Source organism: Salvelinus alpinus, chromosome 24 (assembly GCF_045679555.1).
Source record: "Salvelinus alpinus chromosome 24, SLU_Salpinus.1, whole genome shotgun sequence".
Lineage (NCBI taxonomy): Eukaryota > Metazoa > Chordata > Actinopteri > Salmoniformes > Salmonidae > Salvelinus > Salvelinus alpinus.
The window spans coordinates 26,226,991-26,249,173 of record NC_092109.1 but is presented as its reverse complement, the minus strand read 5'-3'; the positions used below and the strand labels follow the sequence as shown (position 1 = coordinate 26,249,173).

At 42.5% G+C, this 22,183-nt stretch overlaps 2 protein-coding genes across 3 annotated transcripts; one reads left to right on the top strand and one right to left on the bottom strand.

Moving 5' to 3' along the window:
• Positions 1–6: 6 nt before the first annotated feature.
• On the bottom strand, positions 7–14,176 carry ggcx (gamma-glutamyl carboxylase). Of its 2 annotated transcripts, none has more exons than XM_071364150.1 (15): positions 13,951–14,176; positions 12,483–12,707; positions 12,127–12,285; positions 11,607–11,772; positions 11,381–11,459; positions 11,139–11,245; positions 8,150–8,313; positions 4,398–4,699; positions 3,790–3,921; positions 3,095–3,246; positions 2,825–2,994; positions 2,575–2,705; positions 2,245–2,392; positions 1,944–2,145; positions 7–1,766 (listed from the first exon to the last, which is right to left on the bottom strand). In XM_071364150.1, exons 1-15 carry the CDS (start codon positions 13,982–13,984, stop codon positions 1,613–1,615), a joined length of 2,325 nt encoding a protein of 774 aa, XP_071220251.1. In that variant the 5' UTR covers positions 13,985–14,176; the 3' UTR covers positions 7–1,612. The 2 variants fall into 2 exon arrangements, with proteins under 2 accessions (XP_071220251.1, XP_071220252.1); XM_071364151.1 differs by lacking the exon at positions 13,951–14,176 and adding an exon at positions 13,057–13,174.
• Positions 14,177–15,111: 935 nt separating this feature from the next.
• LOC139552418 (germ cell-less protein-like 1) lies at positions 15,112–21,841 on the top strand. The gene is made up of 15 exons (XM_071364149.1): positions 15,112–15,431; positions 15,860–16,049; positions 17,965–18,088; positions 18,234–18,330; positions 18,465–18,562; positions 18,725–18,837; positions 18,944–19,009; positions 19,132–19,216; positions 19,338–19,428; positions 19,558–19,698; positions 19,797–19,866; positions 19,978–20,053; positions 20,157–20,302; positions 20,509–20,596; positions 21,294–21,841. Exons 2-15 carry the CDS (start codon positions 15,874–15,876, stop codon positions 21,432–21,434), a joined length of 1,512 nt encoding a protein of 503 aa, XP_071220250.1. The 5' UTR covers positions 15,112–15,431; positions 15,860–15,873; the 3' UTR covers positions 21,435–21,841.
• Positions 21,842–22,183: the final 342 nt, after the last annotated feature.

Here is a 22,183-nt window from a genome sequence, read left to right as displayed (position 1 = left end):
ATGCCATTTATTTCATGTTCAGGCTCTTTATTTGAAAAGTACCAACTGCATTTTGGAATGCAAATGGTGACAATGTTTAACAATGTTCATCATTTGGCCTCAGAGTAAAGCTACAGGTAAGAGCCAAAATAATGGAAACTCTTGAGTAAATGAGGGATACAAAGTATATTGAAAGCAGGTGCTTTCACACAGGTGTGGTTCCTGAGTTAATTAAGCAAATATCATCCCATCATGTATAAAAATAACCAAAATATAAAAATATTTTGGTTACCATGGCTATGCCCCGAATGCCCCCATCCACAGGACATGAGTGGTCACCAACTGGTTTGATGAGCATGACATTTATGTTAACCATATTCCATGGCCATCTGTCACCAAATCTCAACCCAATTGAACACTTGTTGAAGATTCTGGAGCAGCGCCAGAGACCACCACCATCAACTTCTCGAAGAATGGAGTCGCCTCCAACATGAGTTCCAGACGCTTGTAGAATCTATGCCATGGTGCATTGAATCGGTTCTGGCTCTTGGTGGCCCAACACCCTATTAACCTATGAGTCAAAGGATCATTTTGCTATTTGATTTGGCCTTACTGCTATTAGCCCATACAAACGCAATGAATAACAGATTCACTACATGGAACAACTTTCCTAAATAAAACTCTAAAAAGAAGTTTGTTCTGAAGTGTCTATCCTATATCTGAGATATAAAAATCAGGGGGGGGGGGAAATTGGGACGTACTTAACCCCTTATTTGTCACTGCACATCCATATTTTTTCTACTGGTACCAGGGGACCTTCAGATGAGTCTTGTGAGCGACATATACGTGTTCGTGAGAGTCTCAACTTCACACAGAGGGGTCATATTAGTGTGTGTAGCCCAAACTAGTCGGACACTACAGACAGAAGTCCCAAGACTCTTGTGTGAGAAGGTCTCATGGTCTGACAAACACCGCTCTAGCTCTGTCACCTTTCACCGCAGATGCAGAAGTGTTACATAGGCGGATGCGGTGGCTTGAGACACATCCAATGCAACAACAAAAAATCTCTAGCTTAAACTGACACATTTTTATGGAGATGTTTTAATATGCTAATTAGATTTCAGCAGGGGCACGGACATCAACCTTAGGGGGGTTTAAAATTGTGTTTCCTTTATTTTGGCAGTTACCTGTAGCATATAAAGTTGATCACCACTTTTCACAACTGGAGTCGGTCTAAAATAAATGACCTCATTAAAGTTAGGGATAGCAAAAACATACATTTTGTGAAGGTGCATGTTGGATTTTCAATTATAATACTTATGGTAATATCGAAATAAGACCAAACAGAACAATGTGATCTTGCACAACCTAGGAATGTATTTTTTCAGTTAAACTGCAAGATCAGTCATCAGAAACATGCCCCTGCATAATTTCAAACATATTTTCAAATACAATGCAGCCTTTACCCCACCTCCCCCCAAACAATTAAAGTAATTTCTCTTTCAGATTTCCAAATGTTCAAAACCATTCAAATGAAAATCCTTTGATTACTGGGTTGGTGTACCCAGTGTAGTAACAGTCTAGCGCCTTCTGTCATTCAAGCACATTCACGTAAAAATTATTTTACACACTCCTAAAGCTCATCGTGGCCGACTTCATCCTTGAGGTCCTGGCTGGCCTCAGTCTCTGGTTCCTTCATGTTCGCGAAGGCCACTTCCCTGGTCAGCTGCTCCAGAGGAGGGAGGCCCACCGCCAGATTACGCATTGCAATGGCTGTCATCAGGAACCTACAACACAGAGAGCATGATACACTCAAACACATGTGCCTTATATTTAGTCTGACATTTAGTCCTACAAAGCAAATGTCTACATTAAACCAAGCCACTGCAGGATACACGTGGAAACTGGAGGAATCACATGGTTGTCATGAGTTTTGGTAGTTGCACTGAAAACACAAAACTCACGCTCGACGCAACATGTAGTACTTTTTCACAGTAAACCGGTTCAGCCTTTCGCATACATTGGCTTCTCTGCGCTTCTTTACTTCTTTCATCCTCCGCTGTCGCCGTAGGAATAGCTGAACAACGGGATCCATCACATTGGCTTCTGACCCCTCATTTTCTCCAGTGATGAGCGACTGGAGCTCTGGAGGGAGGGGTTCCGTTTCTGTGGGGCGAAACGCTGTGTTAGCTCATCACTTCCATCATGTGTGTTAGTTCCTGTTGTATGTGTTAATTCCTGCCGTGTGTATATTTAAGACCTGACCTGTTCCGTTGCGGACCCGCTCCTGCAGTTCAAACAGCTTAGTGAAGTTCCTCTGTAGCGCTGCCTCTGTGGTGTTGACGTAGATGTACATGTAGCAGGACGGCCCCTCAGACACTGTGTACACCTTATGGTAGGCCCCAGCAGGAAGCTGCTCTCTCACACACACACACACACAATGAGTACTCCTAGCCACACCATGGCAACTGGAATGTGAACCTTATGTTTAACAGTAAGTTTCAGCCTATGATAATGACTACAGTACAGCTATCATCCAGGTGAAGGGTGTCATTACAGGCTGGCTGAAGCAGGTAGGTTGAAGAGGGATCATACCTGCTTCTGCTCTCCAGGTTGGAGCGTGTAGTTCTTCTTCTCATCCACTATCTCAACATTCAGCTGGCCCTGCAGTACCTGAACACTGGTGTTGCCCAGGTCCTCACTGACATAGTTCTCTAGAAGAAGACCTAAAGGAAAAATTAACCAACACATACACAAGCTAGATTGAAATTGACTTTGAATGATGAATCAGTGATCACCATATGAAATATTCTCAATTGAAGACAATGAGGGAGAGACCCCAAACCTGGGAAGTCTGCGATGAAGACTATCTCTGTCTGGTTGTCCAACGAGCCCTCGATCTCCTGGAACTTGGTCCTCCAGGGAGAGAGGTCCACCAGCAGAGGCATGAGCCAGGGATTTGGACGGAATGGTGACCAGTCTGCCTTCACAATGTTCACACGGGGGTCAAAGATACTAATGGATGGAAAGAGAGAATTCAAGACCAAACTGTACAGCGAATAACATCTCTATCTATGTGGAGGATGTAAAAGATCACCAAAAGGTTATGTAGTACCGTTGTTGGAAGCGTTCATTGATGGACACCCAGATGTCAAAGTAGATCTCTGGATCAGAGATGTTGTAGTGAGGCAGGTGGCGGCTCAGGCAGGTGGCGTACTGCTTCAGCATGTCCCCATGGTCCTTCCACCGCCGACTCTGAGTGAACACCTACAGGTGCGCCACAGAACAATTTCAGAACATTTACACTTTGCTTCACCTTTATGGAACAAGTCATAACACCTTTAAAAGTTTTGCAGTATGAGGTACTCAGATCCTCCTTCTCCCAGATATTGTCACAGATAAGTTAATAATTCAATTATAAGATGTAAATATGCAATACACTTTTTCTATTAAAGGTTTGATACATTTTAAGTAAATTAATGAACATTACGAGCCACCTCCATTCCCAACATGTCCGGTTTTCTGAACAACCTCTATTACCGACGTGTTCATATCGCTAATGTCCTACAGTAGTGTCCTACATAGTGTAGGCTTATGATGAAGTTCTGTATGCTGTAGTTAATTTAAAGTGAGACCAAACCTGCTTTTATTGTTTAGTTGGAATGTTGAATGGTTAATTAAATAGACTTGAGCTTATTATCCCTAATGTCACATTCCCCATGTCTCCCCGAGTTCCTCCCTTTTTCCACGTGCTTTCTAACCCTTCCTATGAGTCTGATTCTATATTTGTAATATGGTTCAATGGCTCACCCCAGGGTTGAGGTATCCGACATCTCCTGTTTTTCCATCTTTGTAGGTGATCTTGACATGCTGGTGGGATCGGGAGTGAACCATCATATCCCAGGAGTACCCATAAAGGCCATTGGTCCAGTTGTTATAGCCCTAGGTCAAAAAGAAAAAAGCTAGACATATATTTGTAAAAAAAAATTTTTTTAAAGGAATATCAAATGTTACAGTATTATATCACTTTTTATTGCCAATCAATCACAAAACTGCCTTCCAGATCAGGACAGCAGGATGTATGGACCAGTTGGACCAGTATTTACTAATGCAAAGCCTCCTTCCACACCCCTCTGCAACCCCCACCGTTCTGCTGACTCAAGCTAGTTTACACTACTGTTTACACTACTGTTTACTGCAGACTGATAGCAGTGTTGACACTGATTGAGCAATTATTCTGGTAACCCGTAGTGTTGGGAAATAACTTTAGCTGACAGCCGTACACCCAGTGACTCACAACTGACATTTAAATCAAGGCATTCAAATCAAATGCTGCTGATTTCTTGATTCAATACATGGAAAGGACTAGAAGAAGTTGGTCACTGTAAACTCATCTTCCATTTCTACAGGAGTAGTACCTGTGTGATGAAGTGAGAGTAAGGCAGGAACAACTGTTCAGCCAGGTACAGAATGGTGAACAGGGTTGCCAGCTTGTGTTTAAACCGTGTTTTGGAGGCCTTGGGGGCAGGGGACAAGTCCTGTAGTCCCGTAGATGTGTGCTGGGTCACTGGGTAAACACAGGAGGTGCTGGGCTGTGGGGGAGGAGACGTGAGCGGCAGCACGGGCCTGAGGATCTCCGGGAAGCGGGCAAAGAAGTGCCTGGGCCAGTCGGGGTAGCAGAAGAGAGGACTCGTGGCCAGCATAGTGTAGGCAAACATACCTGGAGATAAAATATAGGACAATAGTAGCATTTGTGATCAATAGGGGGTTATAGATTAACTTAAATAGTGGATCATTAAAGAAAAGATTGCTTTGAAAATGCTCTCTGGGCCACAGGAGTCTGCATGCATTATGTTGCCCTCATTACAAGTGAAAATTAATCTTATTTCCTTATCAATGGAACCCTCTAATGATAATGGGAAAGGAAAGGGGGATACCTAGTGTGGTGGTTGATTTCTTTACTATCAAATGAGGAGAGACAAACTTATCACACAAGTCAGAGTTATACTTAAACTAAATCTTTAACCACTTATTAATAAGGGAGCAGGTCAATACAACGCACACATTTATTCACTGCTTTAGCACACTCTGCCAACCCGGATGTCCTAGCCATGTCTGAATCCTCATCACTGTCAAACGCTCCCTAAAACACTTCAGCAAGCAGGCCTTTCTAATCGACCTGGCCCGCGTATCCTGGAAGGATATTGACCTCATCCCGTCAGTAGAAGATGCCTGGTTATTCTTTAAAAAGTGCTTTCCTCACAATCTTAAATAAGCATGCCCCATTCCAAAAAAAAGTAAAACCAGGAACAGACATAGCCCGTGGTTCACTTCAGACCCGACTGCCCTTGACCAGCACAAAAACATCCTGTGGCGTACGGCATTAGCATCGAATAGCCCCCGCGATATGCAACTTTTCAGGGAAGGAACCAATACACACAGGCAGTTAGGAGAGCAAATGCTAGCTTTTTCAAACAGAAATTTGCATCCTGCATCACAAACTCCAAAACGTTCTGGGACACTAAAGTCCATGGAGAATAAGAGCACCTCCTCCCAGCTGCCCACTGCAGTGAGGCTAGGAAACACTGTCACCACCGATAAATCCACAATAATTGAGAATTTCAATAAGACTTTTTCTACGGCTGGCCATGCTACCCACCTGGCCACCCCTACCCTGGTCAACAGCCCTGCACCCCCCCCACAGCAACTTGCCCAAGCCTCCCCCATTTCTCCTTCACCCAAATCCAGATAGCTGATGTTCTGAAAGAGCTGCAAAATCTGGACCCCTACAAATCAGCTGGTCTAGACAATCTGGACCCTCTTTCTCTAAAAGTATCAGTCGAAATTGTTGCAACCCCTATTACTAGCCTGTTCAACCTCTTTCGTATTGTCTGAGATCCCCAAAGATTGGAAAGCCTCCGCGGTCATCCAACTCTTCAAAGGGGGAAACACTCTAGACCCAAACTGCTACAGACCTATATCTATCCTGCATTACTAAGGTCTTCGAAAGCAAAGTTAACAATAAGATTACCGACCATTTCGAATCCCACCGTACCTTCTCGCTATGCAATCTGGTTTCCGAGCTGGTCACGGGTGCACCTCAGCCACGCTCAAGGTCCTAAACGATATCATAACCGCCATCGATAAGAGACAACACTGTGCAGCTGTATTCATCGACCTGGCCAAGGCTTTCGACTGTCAATCACCACATTCTTATCGGCAGCCTCAACAGCCTTGGTTTCTCAAATGACTGCCTCGCCTGGTTCACCAACTACTTCTCAGACAGAGTTCAGTGTGTCAAATCAGAGGGCCTGTTGTCCGGACCTCTGGCAGTTTCTGGGGGTGCCACAGGGTTCAATTCTCGGGCTGACTCTCTTCTCTGTATACATCAATGATGTCGCTCTTGCTGCTGGTGATTCTCTGATCCACCTCTACGCAGACGACACCATTCTGTATATTTCTGGCCCTTCTTTGGACACTGTGTTACCTAACCTCCAGACGAGCTTCAATGCCAACTCTCCTTGCGTGGCCTCCAACTGCTCTTAAATGCAAGTAAAACTAAATGCATGCTCTTCAACCGATCGCTGCCCGCACATGCCCGCCCATGCAGCATCACTACTCTGGACGGTTCTGACTTAGAATATGTGGACAACTACAAATACCTAGGTGTCTGGTTAGACTGTAAACTCTCATTTACAACTTATATTTACAAAATAGCCTCCAACACTCCCCTCAGCAAATTGGATGCAGTCTATCACAGTGCCATCTGTTTTGTCACCAAAGCCCCATATACTACCCACCACTGCGACCTGTATGATCTCGTTGGCTGGCCCTCGCTTCATATTCGTCACCAATCCCACTGGCTCCAGGTCATCTATAAGTCTCTGCTAGGTAAAGCCCCGCCTTATCTCAGCTCACTGGTCACCATAGCAGTACCCACCAGTAGCACGCGCTTCAGCAGGTATATTTCACTGGTTTTAATCCTTTGCACCCCAGTAACTCTACTTGCACATTCATCTTCTGCACATCTATCACTCCAGTGTTTAATTGCTAAAGTGTAATTATTTCGCCACTATGGCCTATTTATTGCCTTACCTCCCTTATCTTACCTCATTTGCACGCACTGTATATAGACTTTTTCCCCCCTATTGTGTTATTGACTGTATGTTTGTTTATTCCATGTGTAACTCTGTTTTTTTTGTGTCGCACTGCTTTGCTTTATCTTGGCCAGGTCGCAGTTGTAAATGAGAACTTTTTCTCAACTAGCCTACTTGGTTAAATAAAGGTCAATTAAAAAATATATACATTTAACAAAAAAAAACAAAGTGAATCGATTGAGTGCCCTACGATAATGATGGCTGGTCGACGATTCACGGTCAGATGATTCGTTGAGAGCCCCGAGACAAAAGTACAAAAGGTATTTTATAGCCAAGATACACCCCTTTCAACCTACATGACGAACAACAGATATATAGAATGGGTCACAAGGGTAAGATTTGTATGAAAGATACTGTCTGCTATGTATTATAGGTATCTGCTGTGTCAACAGTTTTCATTGTACAGACCAGTGTCTGGCCCTCTGACTCCAAACCATCTCTCCCTGGTATGGTATAGAACAGAAACATTAACTCATGCTCTGGAATGCTCTTTAGGTTTTATCACCCAAAAGACACCCAAAAGAGGCCCATACTTAGTAGACACCAAATAGTTAACAAAATACTCTATTCTGTTGCATAAAACAACCATTTGATGCAATAAAAGTATTATAACATAATCTTGCTCTCACACTAGTCAGTTGTACAACTGAATGCATTCAACTGAAATGTGTCTTCTACATTTAACCCAACCCCTCTGAATCAGAGAGGTGTGGGGGCTGCCATAAACGACATCCACGTCTTCGGGCACCCGGGAAACAGTGGGTTTCCTGCTTTGCTCAGGGGCAGAACAACAGATTTTTACCTTGTCAGCTCGGGGATTCGATCCAGTAACCTTTCGGTTACTGGCCCAATGTTCGAACCACTAGGCTACCCACACCACAATTACAAGCAACTATTCAAAATGGGACATCATCCCAGAGTAAAATGGACTATATATACATAGTGTTGAATTTTGTTGCTTCTGTTATTCAATAACATTTGATATTCTCATTATGATGACTGAAAAGACTCACCGATGCTGAAGAGTTGAGAGTTCATGCAGTGGAAGTAGCTGACAAAGAAAATGCCAAAAGGGCGTGTGGCATCAAAAAACAGCAGATAGCCGGCAGACAGGTCCAGACAAAGACCACCTCCATGAACCACCAGCAGACTCACCATTTCATTAGGCAGAATCATCCTGTGGGACAGACGCAAAGGGTAAGAAATCCATACAATCCCACATGGGGCAGTTTTATATAAGCTGTTCCAAAATATGAGGGCGCATGGCCTCCAATACATTTGTATTGAAGTCTGTCAAATACCATCTGTATGGTCCAGTGTGGCTCAGTTAGTAGAGCATGGCGGGCCAGGCGTTTTAGTCATTTTTTGTGAGGGTTTTCTTTGACCACTATTTCCCCAGTATTATCCACAGGCAGAAAATCCTTGGAAATTCTCTTTAATTGACACAAGCTATCTCCAATCAATCATTCAGTGTCTGGTTGTGCGTCCTAAACCAGGGGAAGAGTGGCATACAAATCTTAATTGCACAAAGCCTACTATTTGGCAGGGACTACTATTTGTAGATCAGTGATTCTACACCTCACTTTGCTCAAGCTGATCCTCTCTGTTACGTTCCCCAGTTTCTGTGTTGTTAATATTGGAATTTATAAGTTTAAATTAATGATTAGAATATTCCACCCTGAAACCATTTAATTGTATGAAATTGATTATAGTCAGTAAAATTATAATTAAATGATATGTGTAGTTTTAGTCAGAATTAGGGTAAAACAATATATCTTTATAGTATCTTAAACACAGACTGCCTGAGCAAAATTCAGTGCCGACCTGGCTATGAGAGATTTGGGAGAGGGCAGGGAGTACTTCTCACGGTCTCCCTAATCTTGGGGGGGGGACAGGGAGTGCTTCTCACTGTCTCCCTAATCTTTGTCGGCTGGGTAGTGATACAGTATATGCGTAGGATACCTGCTGTTTGTGTGTGAAGGTATGTGCGTAAGGAGCCAGTATAAAATGGATGGTTTTGTACAACGGACTAGGACGTCCTCGTGAATAAACATGTTGGCTATTGTAGCTGGGACTCTGTCTGTTTCATTCAACTAGAATCTTACAAATTCTGGGTTGCAGACTGAGCAGTTTAATTGAAGTTCAGTTTATGAACATTGATAATGTAATTCACGTAACAGTTGTGGGTTTGTGTATATGTATATTTCAGGAAATGGCTTCCTGGATTCCCCCAAGCAGCTGATTGGTCAGCACCATTGCAGATTGGAGCTCTGACCCCGCCCTCTTGTCAGGAGATACAGCTGTCTGCAATTACCGACTCCTTCTGCAGCTTGAAAAGCCAGTGTTCCGTTTAGGAGAAAGAGAGCTTCTTAGCTGTCCTGTGTTGGTTGTTGTTCAGAGACAGTTTTGTTGAAAGTATTTTGTAGCCGCTACTTCTGAGGTATGTGTGTGCCTACAAAACCTGCACTGTTGTTGATTATTGAAATTGTTCACTTTAAGTTTGTATTATTCTGTTTAATTTGTTCCCAGGGGGGAAGGGGAAGGCACCTTGGGAGTGCTTAGGCAAGAGGCCTGCGGGCATACATATACCCATAGTATGTACTCCGTCTGTGCACACTAGGTAAGACCTGGGCGGACCACCCCCTTGTATTTTGGTTAGCGCGCCAAGTGGCGTTAAGAATAGATAAGTAGTGGGTAGCAGAGGGGGCTCTTACTTTTACTTTCTTTGCTTTGGGTTCGATCCAGACCGTTTTCCCCACATTACCATGTTAACAGAAATAAATTCCCTGTAAATGGTCATATTCTCTGTCATCCTTACCCGCACCTACAATCCCATACCTCTTTCACTCCACAGGGAGTTGAGTTGTAGCGGGGTGTTGCGTTCCCTCCAAGAGGCGTGCGTAACACTCCAACAGACTCAATCCCTGATTGGAGGTTATAAAAGTGGGGCAATTAGTACAGCTAACAGGGGACTATGAATCCAACCAGAAAATATAAATTCCATCAGAATATAACTTTTAAAAAATAAATAAGTGTGCCAATACCCCGCTGGGGCACTCTTTGCAGGCAATATATTCTACAAAACCTGCAATTTAGCATTTGATTATAAGAATGCTTCTACCATCGAAGGTTGTGGAGGATATAGCGACAGTCTCATCCTTACGTAGTAACAAGCCAACATCAATCAACACATATTTCACAATGTATTCGTTGTCAGTTCTTAACATATGGGTTTGATAAGGGAAAATGTTACTATTTTCAGAACATAAATGTCTAGCCTATTTTCATTAGTTATAGAAATAACCCAACAACTTATCCAACTCTTAAGAATGCAGTGTTTGGAGAGGCGCTTTGTAGAGTATGAGAAGTGTATGTGAAAGCGCAGTTACTCAGAATAATATTGACACTTGAATAGTTCACTGCCTGTAAATATACTATATTAGCTAGAATAACGAACATCTTCACCCAGTTCTCCTTGAAAATATGAACATTGTCTTGTGTCAGTGGATTCTTCCGTTATTATGGAGATGCTTAGTTTTTTTTACCATTCTGCGCCTCCGTTCTTTACATGTGTAATGAATGCACACATTTTGGGATTGTCTACTTGTTGAGTGTTGGCGCTTGGAAAAGCCATATCCTCAGCATTTTGTTTTTATGTATTTCTATAGCGAATAATAAAGGCACTTTTTTTTTATAGTCTACATTTTCTCAAATTAATAATTATGTTAGCTAGTCAATGAATGCACACGTGACAATTTACAGGTGGTGTGACAAGTTGCCTTATTGGCCTCTTGAGGTCAAATGATGTTAATGCAGGGTAGAAAGGGAAAAAAACGAGGGTGAAAAAACACCTGGACCTAAGCATGGCACCTGCAACACCAGGGTTGTGGGTTCAATTCCCACGAGACACCAGTACGAAAAAATATGCACTCACTGCTGTAAGTCGCTCTAGATAAAATCGTCTGATAAATTACTAAAATGTAATTACAAATTTTAACTAACCTGAAAGGGTCAAAAAGCCAATGGTGTGCCAAGTACGACATGGAATATCCCTCTACCCAGTCTGCATCCAGTTTCTTGATTCCAGCAATGAAGTATACTATGAAAATCTACCAAGGAAAAATATGAAGATATTCATATTATAGTAGTGTCCTCAAAGTTTATCATACACATGTTATAAGGCAGATACCCTTGATATAGTAGTAAAGTTTCTATGAACTCAATAGAAAGAATTTGGCACAGACCTGAAACCTCAGAAGAGTGTAGTTCCAAAGTGGCACTTGGGAATTCTTTTTTTGGGGATTACGTAATCCATCTATTGACCTGAAAATAATAATATACTGCATTTACATAAATGCATGCATACACTCAGGCAAACACACACACAGATACAAACAACTTCAATCAACCAAATATATTATACGTTTAAGAAATGTATAGTAATGGTTTCATAAGAGTTCTGCAACTCACCAGTATCTGTTGGCGTCCATGAATGTGAGCTGGAAGCCAATGAGTCCGTAGAGGTAAGAGTGGTTGTTCCATGCTGTTTTGTCCAAGAAGAAGATGTACCAGTAGGTGGATATGAACATGAGACAGGAGAGGCGGTAGAAACAGCCCAACATGATTCCCACAGCACCTATAAAAAGAGACAATAATTTATTTATTTAACTAGGCAAGCCAGTTAAAAACAAATTCTTATTTACAATGACGGCCTACCCCGGCCAAACCCTAACGACGCTGGGCCAGTTGTGCGCCGCCCTATGGGACTCCCAATCACGGCCGGTTGTGATACAGCCTGGAATCGTACCAGGGTCTGTAGTGACACCTCTAGCACTGAGGTGCAGTGCCTTAGACCACTGTGCCACTCGGTGTAAGGCACCTTTCAGCACACATTAAAAAGATGAAAGCATATCAACACTATCACATAAACCTGCACAAAGGGGACAACATACAGCAGCTGTTCCAATCACTGACTCAGAACTTGACCTACCAAAGAGCATCACCACATAGACCAGGTACATATAATCAAGAGGCAGCGGCTGCAGGAAGCTGAAGAGAGGGAAGCGGCACACGGGAGCCCCATCCAGGTACTTGTAGTCCAGGTGGCTAAGGCCTCGCTCCTGTGTAATGTCTATAGCCATTATCATGCCTGGGGGACAGAAACAGGGGAAGACACACAGAAGATGAAAACAACAAGAGAGATTGCACAAGACTACACTCACCAGACCGCCAGCGGATGATTTGACTTGCATATGAAACTCAACTTCTCAATGCGATTAATTCAATTCTCAGGCTGCAACCATTTTGACCAAGGGTAACTAATCTTAGTGGAAATGCAAAGCTCACCAAACAGGAAGCGGAAAATGCCCAGAGAAGCAGGGTCGGTGGGGCGGTTTAGGAGACACACCAAGCGATGCCAGGACAGGTCCTCCTTCTCAAACCCAAACAGCCGTTTCATCATGCTCTCAGTCTCCACTGCCGGTACTGTCTCCTTGTCCATGGTGCCTTCCCCCTCATCACTGCTCCCAGACAAGTCTCCCTGTTCTGAGGACTGCTCAATGAAAGGAGCACCTAAGAGAGAATGGGAAAATATGCATACCAATTCACACTTCAGAGAAACGCCTTAACCCTACGGTTCACAAGAATGCCATGGGTATGTGTGCAGTATTTATGCCAGAGTGTACTATAATTCATAAGGAACTAGTTGTTCCTGATTATATGCTGATGTGTATATTGCAATTCAATCACAGTGATGCAATGCATCTCACGATAAATGCATTGATTATCAGTCTCACGTTTTTATAAACCTAGTCAGCAGATCCAACCCGCTTACTTACAGCTGCACTAGGGTCGGAAAGCATATGCCTGTGTATATTAAGACATCGTGGAGCTGGCGCGAGATATGGTTCGGAAAACGTACCTCAATCCAGAGACTGAAATGTGTTATACCGCAAATGGTCCCATTATCCTAACTGTTAAACTGAAAAGATTGAACGACTGGGCATTTTAGTCCTCATGCTAGGCAGCAGAAGCCACAGCAGCCATTTTGAATGGCAGTGTCAGCCAATCAAATGATATCCTGGATTATTCGTATTTTATTTGATCAATGGGGGGGGGGGGGCTTCACCTGGTGTTCTATTATTTTTTGTATTCACAGGAATATCCCTGTATTGATGTGTAATATTGTTATTATCGTTGCAATAAAAAAAATGACAGAAATATATATATGTTGAGCACAATTTGCCATTCTGGCTGCTGTTGCCACTGCTAGTTAGCATGAGGGGGAAAATGGCAGTTTATTTAAAACGAATAGTTGTTAAATGTTATTGGTGTAACAGTTGGGATAATGGGACAACTCGGAGTACAACGCATTTCACATCCCTGGATTGAGGTACGTTTTCCCTTTACCAAGCAGGCTCCGTGGTGTCATTTTTATTTATTTGATTTAACCTTTATTTAACCAGGTACGGTAGTTGAGAACAAGTTCTCATTTACAACTGCGACCTGGTCAGGATAAAGCAAAGCAGTGCGACACAAACAACAACACAGAGTTACACATGGAATAAACAAGCGTACAGTCAATAACACAATAGAAAAAAAATAAAGTCTATATACAGTGTGTGCAAATGGCGTGAGGAGGTAGGGCAATAAATAGTCTTCATATACACAAGAATGCTGTCCGACCCTAGCGCAGCTTGAAAGCAAGCGGTTCGGATATGCTGACTACTATAAACCCTGTAACAATTTACTGAAAGCAGCGCTGATCAATGGTTACAAAACAACAACAATGCTGTCCCTTGTTACATAACGTTACCTGCATTAGCATTGTCGCACGCCCCTGCCTCCATGCTTCCAACTCGGTTATGCAAAAAAACAAATATATATACTATTTGGACAGGGATGTCACCCTAATAGTACAATTCCCCTCCTTGTCCCTACCCCAATGAGTTATTCAACACACGTAAACACTTGGGTACGTGTCACAGTCCGTGTACTAGCCTAAGGAAGGTTGTCTGGAAAATCGACAGGGAACCTGAAACAGTGCTCAGAGTCTATTGGTTGTTTTTTCCACGAGACAAACTACTCCTAGTGGGAATCCGGAAATTGTATGCTCCCAGCGGTTGGGATGAGAATAACCTAATGTAGAAGGCATGAAGTTGGTGTACAAAACCGAAAGTATATATAAATTTATATATATATATAGATTTACAGTACCAGTCAAAAGTTTGCTAAACCTACTCATTCAAGGGTTTTTCTTAATTTTTTACTATTTTCTACATTGTAGAATAATAGTTTTGATGTCTTCACTATTAAATAACACATATGGAATCATGTAGTAATCAAAAAAGTGTTTTATATTTGAGATTCTTCAAAGTAGCCACCCTTTGCCTTGATGACAGCTTTGCACACTCCTGGCAATGCTGAAGTGCAACATATTCCGATTTGTATTTTATTTTATTTAACTTTTATTTAACTAGGCAAGTCAGTTAAGAAAAATTCTTTCAAAATGTCAAGCGATGCGGTGGATTGACACAACCAATGCAAAAAAACAGATCTCTATTTTAAATTTATATTTTATGTTATTTCAATTTCCGCGGGGGCGCGGACATCGACCTTAGGTTGGTTTAAGGTTAAGGTTTAGGGTAGGGACGTCCCAAGGATCTTTAGTTAGGAAAAACATATTTACCTCCTGAATTAAGGAGGAAGTTATTTTAACCTGAGCCGAGGTGCACCGGTTTCCACTATATAGCACAGCCACAATGTCAAAATGGGCTATATCGTAAAAATTGTATGAAAACAAAATGTGCTTTTAGTCTTAATTTAAGATACATTAGCAGTGTGGTTAGGTTTAAAATAAGATTTTAACAACATAAATTGTAGAAATAGGCGGGGTTAATATGACTTTGTGGCTGTGTTAACTAGTGACGACTCCGTGGCCCGGTTTTTGTCCGCAACGATGGACAGTGAACGGGCAACAACGGTGAGGGAGGAGCGCCCTTCTCAAATCGAACAGTAATCTGCCCCGCTCGGTCATATTGTCAACAAGGCAGCATAGTGCATCGTTCAAAAACATCTCTTTAACATAAAATATACGTTTGAATTTTTCAAACTAGTTTTCATTGGAAAGGCAGATATAGCGTTTTTATATAAAGCAATCACTTTTGCATGTGAAAACACATAATCCTATTCATTACTCCATTACTCTAGCCTAGCCCTAAACTATATCACTCGTTTTTTTTGTGTGCTGATTTCGCCGTGAGTTTTGAACGGGCACCTGCGTTGTAGATACATCAGGTACGTTTCTGTAATATAATACATTAGCAAGCTATTGCAATCATTATCTACCCGGTCACAGGCCATGGGTTGCTACTAGTTGTTGTGTGGGTGGCTGGCTAGTTTAGGTAGCTTTCTAGCTATCTACCACAGCAACTGTTGCAACCACAACAATGTAATGATAGGTTAGCTGAGCACAGTGCCTGAGGTTGTTAGGTTATTGTTGTCAGACCTGAGCACAGGACGTGTGTTCAGAATTCATGCTTTTGACATGTAGGAACAACTGTTACGCGAGAGTGTTCCAGGTCTGAACCTAAATAATAACTTGCAGAAATGGTTACTCAACAACAAAAGTGACCTGCTATTGTATACCCCTGCATAATGAAGTTAATATAAATTACAATAGATCCATTCATTTCATGTTGCAGATGATTTTGTTTTGTGTGTAGTGTGCAGGGGAGAGATGGGCACCCAGGGCAGCCGGTTACAGGCCTCGTCCCAGGATCCTGAGGAAGCAGTTGAGACTACATGTGCCAGTGGCAAGCATGGATGTGATTGCAGAAAGAGGAAACGGACTGCACACTGCGACTGCGACAGTGAGCCCGATGAGGAAGATGCCTTATTGGACACACCACGGAGGTGAGAAGAGTCACACACATCACACTGGAAATACACACAATTTCATAAACCAACAGACAGACACAGCAGGCCGGAGTAAGAGACAAACACACTTACAGAACAGGTGAGGTATTCACATTAGAGGTCGACCGATTAATCGGAATGGCCGATTAATTAGGGCCGTTTTCATAACAAACGGAAATCGGTCATTTTTACACCTTTATTTAACTAGGCAAGTCAGTTAAGAACACATTCTTATTTTCAATGACGGCCTAGGAACGGTGGGTTAACTGCCTTGTTCAGGGGCAGAACGACAGATTTTTACCTTGTCGGCTCAGGGATTCAATCTTGCAACCTTACGGTTAACTAGTCCAACGCTCTAACCACCTGCCTCACGAGGAGCCCGCCTGTTACGCGAATGCAGTAAGAAGCCAAGGTAAGTTGCTAGCTAGCATTAAACTTATCTTATAAAAAACAATCAATCAATCAATCATAATCACTAGTTATAACTACACATGGTTGATGATATTACTAGTTTATCTAGCGTGTCCTGCGTTGCATATAATCGATGCTACACGTTGCTCCAACGTGTACCTAACCATAAACATCAATGCCTTTCTTAAAATCAATACACAGAAGTATATATTTTTAAACCTGCATATTTAGCTAAAAGAAATCCAGGTTAGCAGGCAATATTAACCAGGTGAAATTGTGTCACTTCTCTTGCGTTCATTGCACGCAGAGTCAGTGTATATGCAACAGTTTGGGCCGCCTGGCTCATTGCGAACTAATTTGCCAGAATTTTACGTAATTATGACATAACATTGAAGGTTGTGCAATGTAACAGGAATATTTACACTTATGGATGCCACCCGTTAGATAAAATACGGAACGGTTCCGTATTTCACTGAAAGAATAAACGTTTTGTTTTCGAGATGATAGTTTCCGGATTCTACCATATTAATGACCTAAGGCTCGTATTTCTGTGTGTTATTATGTTATAATTAAGTCTATGATTTGATAGAGCAGTCTGACTGAGCGATGGTAGGCACCAGCAGGCTCGTAAGCATTCATTCAAACAGCACTTTCGTGCGTTTTGCCAGCAGCTCTTCGCAATGCTTCAAGCATTGCGCTGTTTATGACTTCAAGCCTATCAACTCCCGAGATTAGGCTGGTGTAACCGATGTGAAATGGCTAGCTAGTTAGCGGGGTGCGCGCTAATAGCGTTTCAAACGTCACTCGCTCTGAGACTTGGAGTAGTTGTTCCCCTTGCTCTGCATGGGTAACGCTGCTTCGAGGGTGGCTGTTGTCGATGTGTTCCTGGTTCGAGCCCAGGTAGGGGCGAGGAGAGGGACGGAAGCTATACTGTTACACTGGCAATACTAAAGTGCCTATAAGAACATCCAATAGTCAAAGGTATATGAAATACAAATCGTATAGAGAGAAATAGTCCTATAATTCCTATAATAACTACAACCTAAAACTTCTTACCTGGGAATATTGAAGACTCATGTTAAAAGGAACCACCAGCTTTCATATGTTCTCATGTTCTGAGCAAGGAACTTAAACGTTAGCTTTTTTACATGGCACATATTGCACTTTTACTTTCTTCTCCAACACTTTGTTTTTGCATTATTTAAACCAAATTGAACATGTTTCATTATTTATTTGAGGCTAAATAGATTTTATTGATGTATTATATTAAGTTCAAATAAGTGTTCATTCAGTATTGTTGTAATTGTCATTATTACAAATAAATTTAAAAAATCGTCCGATTAATCGGTATCGGCTTTTTTGGTCCTCCAATAATCGGTATCGGCGTTGAAAAATCATAATCGGTCGACCTCTAATTCACATATCTTTCATGTCTTTCATATGGCCAGCCTGTTTCTAACCTTGGCCTGCGTTGTTCTGGTTTGTTTTGGAACTGTAACAGGAAGAAGCTGAAAAGCACATCTAAGTACATCTATCAGACCTTGTTCCTGAACGGGGAGAACAGTGACATCCGCATCTGTGCCCTGGGGCAGGAGTGGAACCTGCACAAAGTGTACCTGTGCCAGGTTAGTGCTACACACTTTATTAGGCCGTCATTGTAAATAAGAATCTGTTATTAACTGACTTGCCTAGTTAAATAAAGGTTAAATAAAAATGATCTACAATGCCTGTGACTCATCCCCTTCCCCCATGATGTTCTTATTTATGTAGTCAGGGTATTTCTCCAGTATGTTCAGTGGCTCCTGGAAGGAGTCCAACATGATGGTCATTCCGTTAGAGATCCCAGACCAGAACATTGACACAGAGGGTGAGGACTTCAGTCACTGCCAGGAATAAAACACTACAAATTGCTTTGTTTATGTCACTGAACTCCTTTTTTGCAGTTACTATACACATTTATCTTGATTTTCTCCGTGTGTGTGTGTGTGTGTGTGTGTGTAGCTCTGCAGGTAGTGTTTGGATCTCTGTACCGGGATGATGTTCTGATCAAGCCCAGCAGGGTCGTCAGTATCCTAGCAGCAGCTTGTATGCTCCAACTGGTCAATAGATTATCATCATATCACACTACAGGATCTTTACATGGAATGTTGAGATGATGGTGATATGTGTGAGTTGGAAGTTGAACTTGCTGGAATGTAATTTACTGAACGAGAATAGATGATCAAAGGCCATAATATGCCATGCCCTGTGTGTCTTTGCAGGATGGTCTGATCCAGCAGTGTGGTGAGACCATGAAGGAGAACGTTGGTGTCAAGACTGTGTGTGTCTACTACTCATTTGCCAGCATCTATGGCCTTGACTCTGTCATGAAGAAGTAAGCCCCATCATTACATTCCTATTGAGTAATATTAGTTAATCGAATAATACAGTTGATCTTGTTCTTAACACTCTACATGCATATGCTTGTGTGTCTCCTGCAGGTGTCTGGAATGGCTCCTCAATAACCTCATGACCCATCAGAATGTTGACCTCATGAAGGAGCTGGGGTGTGTATCTTCAATGTTTTCCTATTTTTCCATAGGACTTATACATACTCATAATAGTCTACGTGTTGTGTGGTCAGTGTTGGTGTCAGTGATAAGTGTGTGTTTCTGTGCTGTATTTGCAGAGTGGATGTGATCGAACTGCTGATCCAGTCGTCTGACCTATTCGTCATGCAGGTGGAGATGGACGTCTACACCGCTCTGAAAAAGGTACTACTGTAGCCTTTGGGACTGTTTCTAAAGGCTGTTTTTGTAGACCGTTGATTTATCTCCCCCTTCCCCATCCCTTCTCTCTCATTCATACCCTCTCTTTGTAACTCTCTCTCCTCAGTGGATGTTCCTGCAGCTCAATCCATCCTGGGACGGTCCCATCAAGCAGCTGCTGGCTGATGCCGACGCCTGGCTTTGCAAACGCAGGACTGGTACATTCTGTTCCACAGGGAATGTCCACAGCTAGCTACACACCTATCTGAACACAGGGCTGTAGAATATACACACAGACACTGACTGACCAGTCTTTTCTAATGGCTCTTATGTGCATGCTGTTGCAGAGATTGGAGAGGAGGAGCCCTTCTTAAAAGCAGAGGACGGCGCCCCCTTTACTCCTGTCTTCAGACATGTGCGCCTTCAGTACATCATCAATGACTTGGCTTCCGCACACATCCTGGAGAGAGACAATATTCTCCCACCCGGCAAGGGTGAAGATTTGGATAGTGATTTATGTTTCACATTCACTTGTGACAGTTTTAGTAGCCATTTTTTATTTCCTCTGTAAAACTCCTCATACCAGATTGGCTGACCTCCGTGTACAAGAGCCAGTGGTTTGCCATGCTACGGACGGAGCACGACAATGACAATGGGTGAGAACTGGAGCTCCAAACCAGCAACATCACTCCATGACAACATTCATTCTGTGATTTTCAGTGACTGAAAATATATTTCCGCGTGTATAGTAAGGCGTGTGTCTGTAGCCCACAGGATGCCAACAAGGAGGAGTTTGAGTCAAGTAGTATGCGATGTGGCAGGAAACTGACCAAAGATGGTGATGTGAGTCAGACTATTAGTCTCTGTGTAATAAGGACATCAATCACACTATAAGAACTTCGAACAAAACATCACAAAAGAGAATGTTTTAACTTTATATTCTCAGTACTGTTGGCGTTGGACAGGCTTCAACTTTGGCTTTGACCTGCTGGTGACCTTCACCAACCGCTTCATAGTGTTCAAGAGGAATACACTGAGCCAGCCATGTGGGGGAGCTGTGAGTATGCAGCCTCGGAGGCATCTAGCATACCGGTTAGTGTTCCAATCTGCTGACACGACCTAGGCTGTGGTCAGCACAACACGCATAGCTACAGATTTCAAATGTTGGCATTGCATTGTGTGTGGAGTAGTAATGATATAATTATGTTCTGTATAACTGCCATTTCATTTACCTGTGTTCTACCAGGCCTGACTAGCCCCTCACATCTCACTCAATGTTTCTCCCTCTCTCTGTTCAGGTTACGCCTGGCCTCCTTTGATAACAGTGGTAAGCTGGTGTGTAGTCGATCCACTGGTTACCAGCTACTCACCCTGGAGAAAGACCAGGTCAGTCCAGGCCCACAGTATCCGGTCTGGAGCGTGAAGTCACAAGCTCTGCCGGTCAGCTACTGCGTAGCAACTCAGCGGTGCCAAAAGCCCTGGTCTGCTTTAGAAAGCTTTTGTAAATTACGATCACCAGAACTGTCATTTTGGGCTCTAAAATTGGTTTATTATGATCAAGTTCAATCCCCACTGTGAATTCTTTTAAAGTTTGCTGCAAATCGAGATATTTAATTAAATGGTAATCCATTGACTACTACATTTGTCGTGCTGACAAATGTAGTGGGCTCCATAGACATTAAGGTTGACTCTCAGGCATGATGAAAACTACCACATCGACCATGATCCTTTGCTAGTTACGGTCATTTTCACCATGATCCTTAGCAATTGTATTTTTTGGGGGGGTGCCATTCAGCCCCATTCAGCAATATGGCGCGTTTCGAATACTTCCGGCTTCATTACGCCATCAGGAGTTTTCCATAGGAAACCGTGGAATGACGTCAGCGCTATCACTATCTACTGGTTTTAATGTCTATTGGTCAGTCAGACCACACGTAATCCACATGTTCTGAAACTTTCCTCCCCTCTTGAAATGAACACATCACTATATAAGTATTGCCTGAATTGGACCATATAACTATTGCTGTACTCCCCCTGTGCTCCCCCTATTTCTTATTCTCTCTCTTTATTTTCTTCCTACCAGGAGTATGTGGGGATGAACCTGGACAGTCGGCTGTTGTCCTTCCCCCTCTACGTGTGCTGTAACTTCCAGTACACATCTCCTCATATGGACCGCTGTCCTGATTCCCCTGAACCAGAGAGCAGCGCCCGCAGTGTATCCTGATGCCAGCTCCACACCCTCAGCCCAGTTCCCTTACCACTCCCCTTTATAATATAGGCTAATAATCCTATCCTTGCCCCACACCCGCATCTTCCATGGACCCTCTCTGACATCCTAGCCTCAAGCTGTGGCCCACAGCTTCTACCCCCCCAAACACAACCCTGGCATCTGTATGCTCTATAGCTCAGTCTAGTGTGTTTTGGGATACGTTGTTAGTTTAAAAAATATATTTTTAATTCTTCATCTTTTTATAACATATTCATTATTTTTTTATAACATTATTTTTTTTAAATTCCTTTAACATGTCTTTTTTTGTATTATTTATTAAACTTTTTTAAAAGAAAAAGTGAAGGAGAAAAAAACGTAACCTGCCAATAAATATTCCACACCAGTGGGCTGTGGTGTTATCAGCAGTGTGTGACCTTCTCATGTCTCTCACAGGAAATTATCTGTTACTATTTCTGTACATCCATTACTATCCTATAATTACAGTATTGCTAATTAATTAAGAGTAAGTCGGCCACTATAGTAGTGTCCAAATTAGGTTTGAATTTAAAATACCCACGGCTGAAAATGGTGCTGTTTTTGCTAGTGGAAATACATTTTAAAACTTGGTACGGATAGCCCTCCTACGTATTTCCCACTTAACAAACTTGCAAAGGGGGGAAAGATGTAGGACTATCCGTACCAAACTTTAAGTTGTATTTACAGACACTAGCATTTAGTCCCATCCTAAATTGGTTTAGACATGA